This window comes from Myiozetetes cayanensis, unplaced genomic scaffold (assembly GCF_022539395.1).
Source record: "Myiozetetes cayanensis isolate MyiCay16 unplaced genomic scaffold, myiCay2020 scf3, whole genome shotgun sequence".
Classification (NCBI taxonomy): domain Eukaryota; kingdom Metazoa; phylum Chordata; class Aves; order Passeriformes; family Tyrannidae; genus Myiozetetes; species Myiozetetes cayanensis.
This window is the reverse complement of record NW_026087521.1, coordinates 49574168-49582996: the sequence shown is the minus strand read 5'-3', so window position 1 is coordinate 49582996 and position 8829 is coordinate 49574168. Positions and strand designations below refer to the sequence as shown.

The 8829-nt window shown below is 54.5% G+C and overlaps 1 protein-coding gene across 1 annotated transcript; it reads right to left on the bottom strand.

Moving 5' to 3' along the window:
* Nucleotides 1–1048: 1048 nt before the first annotated feature.
* LOC126645239 (tumor necrosis factor receptor superfamily member 13C-like) lies at nucleotides 1049–3878 on the bottom strand. Its single transcript, XM_050325428.1, has 3 exons — nucleotides 3734–3878; nucleotides 3070–3231; nucleotides 1049–1463 (listed from the first exon to the last, which is right to left on the bottom strand). The coding sequence occupies exons 1-3, from the start codon at nucleotides 3876–3878 to the stop codon at nucleotides 1144–1146; spliced, it is 627 nt and encodes a 208-aa protein (XP_050181385.1). The 3' UTR covers nucleotides 1049–1143.
* Between the last annotated feature and the right edge of the window lie 4951 nt (nucleotides 3879–8829).

Sequence of the window (8829 nt, the reverse complement as noted above, 5' to 3'; positions counted from 1 at the left end):
GATCAGCTGTTGTAATTACTCAGAAACAGCAACCCCACACTGTTTCGTTTCTGAAACAGAGCCCTTCCTGCGCAGTAAAGCCACTTGCAGGCGGGTGAAGAAAACCATTTGCAGAGAAATGCCTGGGACCAGCAACGCTGGCCAGCTCTGGCACACAGGCAAAGCCTTGAGGACACTCACATAAATTAAGTCATCCTGCCTACGCTCACATCACTCCCTGACTGGTTTTGTGCAGCGCAGAAACATCCATCCCAAGTGACACACAGTATTTCCACAGCAACAGTGAGCTGAAGTGACGGTTGTCTGGAGCTGTAATGACAAGTTCATGGAGCTCCTCTAGACTAGCTGTCTCTGTTGCCTGCCCCTGGTCCTCCCTAACTTCAGGGATTGTAGGTCAGAGCAAGAACAGAATGTTTTTCCCCTCTCCACTGCTTTGGAAGACAGACCTTTTTCCCCATCCCTGGGGTACCCAGCTGTGAGGGGAGGGTTCCTATGGGTGCCAGTGGATGCCTGTCCCTGTGTGAGAGTGGCTAGAGGGAGAAGAGACCTGGGTATCACAGAGTGCAGAAGACAGGATGGCAGGACTGTGAATGGAGTAGATGCTGGATGTGCCTTGCTCCATATGGCCCCGAGTCTACTTTTATCGAGGGCAACAACAAAAATGGAACTACTGTGCTGTGGCATTTGGTCCTAATGTAACTCCCTGCTTCCATCTCCATCTTCCTTTTCTCCTGATGTTTCTGGTTTTCCAGCCCCATGTTCTCATAAGTTGCCCATCCAGCAGCAGACCTATCCTGGCACAATGGTAGCCTTGCAAATGGCACAGCAGTTCCTGCCACGCTCCATCCTCACTGGTTGTGTCTCCTCTGCCTTCTCCTAACAGTTCAGCCACGGCAGCTGTCAGCAGTCCACTGCAATTCGGCGTGATCCACATTGTCTGCTTCCAGCGCTTACAGGTGTAACTTGGGACTCAGCACAAACGGGAAAGTGAAAAAGGACAGTCATCTTACAAGGCTGATCTTGCTCAGGGCAAAACCTGGACCTCAGAAAGCTCATGCCCACAGAAGGCTTTGCTCATGCCAGGAACAGGCTGTGGGTGTCCACAGGGAGCAGCCAGAACGCTCCAGCCCCATTTCCCCTCCCTCAGACTCGCTCCTCTCTGGCACAGTTCTGGGTGGTTTTGGTGGTGACCAGGGCTGTGGCCCCCAGCTCAGTGGCAGGCAGCGGGAAGCTGTGGTTGCATTCCTCATGCCGGGGGTACACAGTGGAGAGCAGAATGATGTCACCATCAGCATTGCCCTGGCAGCATGGCCTCTGTTTTGCCCTAGCTTTCCTGGGTGGCCCCAGCATCTTCAGGCTGGGGCCTGCATCAAGATGCGGGCACGGGTCTGGGTCCAGGGCATCATCTCTCTCTGGCATGGCGGGGTCTTGGCTGGGCAGAGGGCTGGCAGTGTCCATGTTTGCTGGGAGGGGACAAGAAAAGGGGGTTACTGGGCTCACAAAGTGGGGTCAGGCAGGTCAGGCAGGGAGAGGGTCCTGTCCCTGGAGGGAAGATGGAGCTGGAACAGGAGGAACCTGCAAGGTCCCCACCCCCCTGTCCTGTTGCAGGGTTGATATTGCTTACAACTGATGGGCTTTCCCCCCCTCAGAAGACAGTAGGGAAGAGCACAAACTTGCAGTTCCACTTCAAGCCCTCTCATTACACCCTGCCGGCAGCAGAGCAGCCCAGCCCATGGTGGCTTGCCCTCCCTGACTGCCTCTCGCTTAAAAATAGACTTGTTTACACACTTTGAAGGCAGGCGTGTGCCTCCAGCCCCAAGCCTCCTGACACTTTCCACACATCCAGTGCCGCAGCAGTTGGCTTGCTGCAGTGCAGCCTTGGGGTGCAAGGGGGGCGAGGACCAGGGCATGCAGCAGGGGACTATCCAAGCAGTGCCTCCAACACTCTCCATCATGGCCAGATCTCTCTTGCCACTGGATTTCTCCCTCCTCTTATGTTCTTGGTATTTTTCCTAGGCCTGTGCGTCACGGGCTGTCGCATAGCAGAAAAGCCCCGGGTAATGTCCCCCCGGTCTGAGTCACCGGCCGGCACTGCCAGAAGTGTGCAGGCAAGCCAGGGTACACAGGGGACACAGCTGCCGCTGGCCCTGCTGTCCCCCCATGGACACCAATCCAGATGTTGGGGCAGTGGTGGGTAGCAGCATCTCCCGGAGGCAGCCTGGAGATGGGGGATCCCGGGGAGCCATACTGCACAAGGGTCCCAGGTAGCGCTGCCCGGGAATGGGGAGGAGTGAATCCAGGAAAGATCATTTCTGAGAATGTTCAGGGTTGAGTCAGAGCCAGTGGAGAGGCCCTCAAGGGAAGAAACACCCACCCCAACAAAGTGGGCCATTGTGGGGCACTGTGGATTTACTCTTCTGGGAGTACCTATGCCAGGAAAGGCTCAGCCTTATCCCTAGCTCCCAATCCCTATTTTTGATGCACCAGATGACCCTGTGCAGTAGGAGTGACCTGTCAATGGAGCTGGCTCCGACACTCCATCAGTGTCTTGTTGGAGGACACTGGGCATCCCAAGCAGGAAAAGCAAGCTGGGCAGTCAACACAGGACACCCATTGCAGCGCCACAGGGAGAGGCTGCTTCTGGGGCTGTCATCAGATGTCCACTACTGCCTCCACAACCCCACTCCATCCATGGCCCTCTGGCCACTGGGGTAGAGGATTCTCATCAGTGAGCTCACAGAGCTCCTCACCAGTGCTCTGTACATGTCTCCTGTGGAGAGGAGATGGTGCCAGCAGGTGCTCTAAGCAAATGAAGGCACCAGGGAGACCTGACAAAGGGAGGGATGGCTCAGCAGTGTTGCCCTGGCAGTCAGGTCCCAGGGAACAGAACACCATGCCTCAAGTGGTGACTCAGCTGCCCCAAAATGTCCTGGGATGCCTGTGAAGCTGATGTCAAGGTGGAACAGCTAGCCTCGACAGGGATGTGCCTCAGGGAAACCCACGGCAAGTGATTCCATCTGCTACAGGGTCCCCAGGGTACTTTGAGAGGGAGAAGAAGAGGTCCCCTACCTTTGTCCTCTTCATCTGCTGCCTTCCTCTTCCTCCTCCACTTTCCCACCTTGCAGGCCAGGAAGCCACAGAGGGCAGCCAGAATCAGGATGAACCCCACTGCCAGTGGGACCCCGAAGATCAGGAAAGTGTTGGTCAGGGTGGGTGCCAGGGTGGGCTCTGCTGTGGGGTGAGACGCCAGCAGTTTCAGGAGTGGGAGAGCTGGGGGTTGGAAGGAGGGCAGCAGTGTTTTCCACCTGGCCTGTCAACCCTGGGGCTGTGGTGGCGGGAAAGGACAGTGGCACTTCACTGCTACCCACCTGCAACGAAATGTGTCCCTGCTTGACGGGACCCTTATACCATGCCCTTGCCATTCCTGGGGGGTAGGAGATGAGGGCATCCTGTCTTCCTGCCTGTGACCAGGAAGGCTGTGAACCCCACACCAAGCTGGATCATCCAGCTTTTTCCCTTCACCATGTTCCTTTCCATGGAACTGGTTGCCTTCTTCCTCTCTCCTCCTCCTCCTCCGGGTGAAGGCAGCACTCCATCCTCTGCTGCCACTTCCATAGCCATCCTCAGGAGAAAGTGCCCTCCAGCTGCCCACCCCTGGGGTGTCCCCAGCCTCCTTGGCCCCCCACCACCCATCCCTGCGAAGATAGGACCCCAGCTGCCCTTGTCCCCTTACTTGTGTTGTCCTTGTACAACTCGGAGCACTTGATGCATGCCTTGGTCAGGGAGTCGAAGCACTCGAAGGAGAGGCAGGAGGAGGCAATGGCAGCTTTTCCTGATGAGGACATGGGCGAATGGGAGCGAGAGCCCAGCTCCTGCATGGCGCTGCGGTGACAGGGCCGCCCGAGTGTGAAATCGCAGCGCCCCGGGCCCCGTGGCAGAGGGAGATACAGTCTGTCAAGATGCGTCGTCTCCCTTGGGGCTCACAATCGCTGTGCTTCGCCTGGGGCGGATCTTCGCGGGGAGGAGGAGAGCAAGCGCTCAAGCCCTACCCCTGCCTGCCTGCCTGTGCAACGTGCCCTCAAACTACCCCTCTCCTCCAAAATATGCTTCCAAAATCCTCACAGCCCCTCATGTGCCTCAGCCATGTAGCACCTTGTACCTGGTGATACGGTGCTCCTGCCCGACCTCCTTGATTCTCACTATTCCCCTGCACACCTTTGTATGTCACCCCCAGGCACATCCCCCAGCCTGCACCCTACCCTGATGTCAGTGAAAAGCACCCGCAGACTCCTCCGGTGTCTACAGGAGGCTTTCCTGCGCCTGGATCTTTACAAGACACCATCCCAGGGCCACAGACTGGCTTGAATGGAAAATGCATAGAAGGACTAGAGGAGAAAAGAGTGCAGGGGCACTAACATTTCCCCTTTTAAAAGCTCCCACTGCCGCCAGGACATGGCCTGTCAGGGACTGCTGTGTGGACAGGCCAACTGTTGTGTGTTCTCCACCCCCACTAATGATGGTACAAGCATGGGAGGCGGAGGGATATATGTCCAGGAACAGAAGTGTAAGGGTAGGGACTAGATCCCAGAAAACACCTTTGTGGGCTGGTGGGGCTGGAGCCATACATGGAGACAGAAGATCCCCAAAAACATCCGATGCTGCTCTGTCAGGATACCTGCGCCAAAACCACCTCCGTTCTCCAAAGGCTTTGCTGTTCCTCTTGGTCTAGGGTGTTTCCACCTGCCAGCTGCCTTTTCCCAAAGAGGCATCCTCCTCCATCATTCCCCTCTTACCCTCCCCCATCAAATACCCCCACTGTGCTACCCCCACGTCAATCATCTCTCAGTGATCCCCAGCCCCTTTTCCCATTGTCCGACTGTCACCCTGCCTCTCTTCCTCCCCTCTCTTCTCCCTGCTTGGCTCAAATTGCAAGGTGGGAAACAGTTCCCAGCATCTGCTGTACCACACTTACAGATTAACTCTGTGACCCCTCCAGTCAAATACACTTGCCAGGGAAAGCCAAAACCAAGCAACCTACACGTTGATTTTGATGTGGAGGGTGAAGTTTACAACAGAGTTCATTTGGTTCCCATTTCAGTTCATGGAATGAAAACTTGAAGCTGCAAAAGCATGGTGGGGAATCCATAGATGGCAGCCGTCATGTCCTCCTGTGAATAAAGTTCTCCCAGGTCCTGTTATGTGAAAGGATGTTGCAGCCTCATTGCTGCTATTGACCTCTCCCTATTCCCCCCCATTTTCTCAACCCTCATTATCCTACTCTACAAGTCTTCTGTGTCCTTTTGCCAGCCTGTCCACCTCCTCCTGGGCCACATGATAACACTTACTCATGGAGAAAATCAGTGCTGACTATCCCAGCAGCAATCACACGTGTGCCTGCTCACAGGCATGGCCCAGGCTCTGGGCATTGGCCGTCCCACTCTTTGCCTCCCCCATCTTTGCCTCCCCTGCTCTTTGTAACTGTGGTTGATCATCTCTGGAATAGCAAAAGTTAAAGCTTGATGAGTAGTTTGAACTGTTTGCATCTCAGAGCTGAATATGCTTGATAATCGCACAAATGCATAATTAAAGAGCAGAAAAAGTGACTCACTGGATAAGGAAATGTGCTTTTCTTATCTTCTCTGCAGAGAAATGAAAGCCCCAGGAGCCTGGGTCTCCGGCTAACTAAGTGCTTTTATTAAACAAATAAACCAGAAAAGATATCAAACGAGCGATTTAAGAATTATATCTTAATCGCAGACTTGGAGAGCTCGATTTCCAGTGCTGTTTGCTCCCATCCCACACAGGGAGGGCTGGCTTTGTCTGCTGGGGTCCCTGCAGCGGGCATGGCAGCACTGGTGATCCAGGAGCATGGAAGGGTGGCAGTGTCCTGCGAGCGCTCGTGCACACATGAGTGACTGGACTCGTGTGAGCGGTTCCTCTGGTGTCAGGGCTGGGTGAAGTGACTCACGCACGCACTTGCAAAACCGTTCATAGCAGAAAATATCCACCGAAAGTTCACCTTGTGCTCGTGCACACCGGAAACCCAAGGGCTTGTCTATCAGAGAAGCTGTGAGGTGTTTACTGAGCAGACCCGCTTACCTCAGGACAAACTTCTGACAGGATGCACCCAACGCCTCAGGAACACCTCAGCACAGCCTGACACCTGCCCCGCATCCAGATGGTGCCACAAGAACGCTTTGCCTGGAGCCAAACTCCAAAGCCCATTTGGCATCTCATCCCCATACCCCTTCCCAACACCCCTGTGCTGGCTGGTGGGAAACATCCCTTTCTAAAAAGTTCCACCATGGCTCTTAGGAGCAGGTTTCTCAGAGCTCCAGCATAAATCTCCTCCTCAGGATCCACTGGGATGCCCCAGCATGGCTCAGTCCCACTTTGCTCTGCCTTCTCAAAGCCAGATGGGAAAGTAACTGGAAAATCTAAGATTTTAGGAATAATGTGGGAAAGCAAAGGTTTCAAGACGTTCATAGTCACCCTAACTCTAGACCCTTCTGTAGGTGTTCCACTTCTTATCAAGGGGTTTTGTGACACTGTTCACCCTCCTGCATGGGGAGTTTGGTGTGGGGAAGTGACCCACTCTGCTGGATGTCATTTGTCTCCCTCCTCCTTGTTTACGTGTCCCTGGAACTGTGCTTGTCCATGAGGCTAAGGAAAAATGGCCAGGTGTTCCTGGACCTTGTCCTTGAGCACCCAAATTAGGCTTCTCAGCAAGCTGCCTGTTGAAGAACCTTCCGGGGTTACAGAGCAGTGGGTCAACACTGCCTAGGCTCAAACTTCCTCTGCCCATTCTCCCTTCCTACTCCACAGAGCCCAAGGGGGACACAGCAACGCAGAGGACATGGGGGAAACTTCACTTCCTTGATCCAACCCTGGGGGAGTTGAGCCCTTAATCTCCTCTTCCAGGGGTGGTGGGGAGGAGTGAGGGGTGTTTCCAGCCAGTGTGTTGGCTGCTCTTGCTGTTCTGCAGAGTGTAGTGGGACTCTTAGCAAGGCTTGTGTCCCTGACAGCCCATCCATGTCATGAGCAACACGCTGTTAGCTGAGCCTGGCTCTTCTGCCTGGATATCCCTGTGAGCAACAGTACACAAACCCCTTTCTGCTCTGCCTGCAGCAGGGATGCTGCTTCCATCCTCATCCTGAGGAGAGGTAGGATCTTGCCCTGCCCCCCTTGGGTGACTAGGGGAAGGCCAAGAGTCCCAGTTTTGCCTGTGGCTGGTCATAGGGAGTGTTCACATGCTGTGGTAGGGCCAGGGAGCACCTCCAGCACCGAAACAGAAACCAGTGGCTGAGAGTGATGTGCTGCCACAGTTCAAACCTCTGAACAGGTGGGTTCAGCCAGATCAGGCATCCCTACACTGGGGAAAAAATCTCCCCAGGACTGACAGTGGGGAGCCCCACCACTGCACTCTGAAGGCATCAATCTCCAGCAGATGACTTCAGAGCCAAAAATCAATGCCTGCTGAAGGTGAGGAGCCCTCACACTTTGCAGCTTGTTCCAGCAGCAAGGGACAGGAAATTGCTTCAGTCAGCCTGGAGGTCAAAACTAAACTAACCAGCCTGGATTACACTTTGCACAGTGCTTCGTTGTAATGAATCGCTTGCGGGAGAGCTGTGGCTCCAGCTCACACATGGGAATAGTTTGGCAAATACATTTGAGCAAGAAAACAACCTGAGAAAATACAAAGGGTCTTGCATGCAATTCCAACAGAGAATAAATGACAGTTTTCCTGATTGTAATGATCTGTTGCTATGTAATCTACTGCCTGTTGTACAACCACCAGCCTTCCCCATACAGAAATAACACCCCACAGATGGCACCCCAGCCCCAGCACTGCTCTCCACAGCCATGCTCCTCAGCACTGACACGGGAGCCTTCCTAACAGGATGCTCAAAACCAGCAGCATGCCTGGCTCAAATGGGGAAGAGAGTACACCCCGCCACCCCAAAAACTTGAGTGGCACCTGTAGATTGCAACAACCTAAGCAGGAGTAAGGGTACAAGAGACTGTGTGGTTTCCAGTACCAACCCCTGCTCTAGAAACAGGTCCTTGTGAGTCCCTGGGGCTGCCCTGCAGCCTCCCACCACCCTGGGCACAGGAAGGGGCAGTAGGTTCAAGACCAACCTTCCTCACCTCCACCACTGAGAAGCTCCAACTACTCCATTTGTGACCACCAGACAATTCCTCATGAGCAGCTGACCTTAGGGAGCAGTGGGATTTTGACTGTAGCCTGCTTGGTCCCTCAGTTGCCAAAAACCCAGCTAGTTTCAGTCCCATGGCATTGAGAGGGATTGCAGTGCTGCAGGAGGAAGGAGCGGCTCATGTTTACACATGAGTGAAGCCCCAATCCAGGATGAGAAGCAAGGAAGCACATTTCCTTTGAGCCAAGGCAGGCCCCACAGCCGGTCGGGTGCCTGCGGCAGCAACCTCTTCAGTGCCGAGCTGCTGGCTGTGGGGCTCCGGCTGACAGCCGATCCTCTCCTCCCTTGCCAGCCAAAGCGCTCAGATGTGTTTGGTTAGTCTGCAGTAGCACCACCATGCTTGTCCCAGTACCTCCACGACATTCTCCAGCTTCCCCCAGACCTTCAGGCACCAGCCTGGTGTAAAAAGGCCAGAGTGATTTTATTCGCACAGGCTTGAGTGGAGAATAATGAATTTCCGTGAGCACATTAGGAATGCGATGTTAGGCGAGAGCTGACAGGTGGATTTGGCCCCTGCCCCTCCTCTCCTGGCTGGCATCTGGGTGCAATGTCTTGGCCATCCTGCCAAAGCCCAGAGAAGCAACAGGGGTGCAACACATGGGGTTGCAAGAGA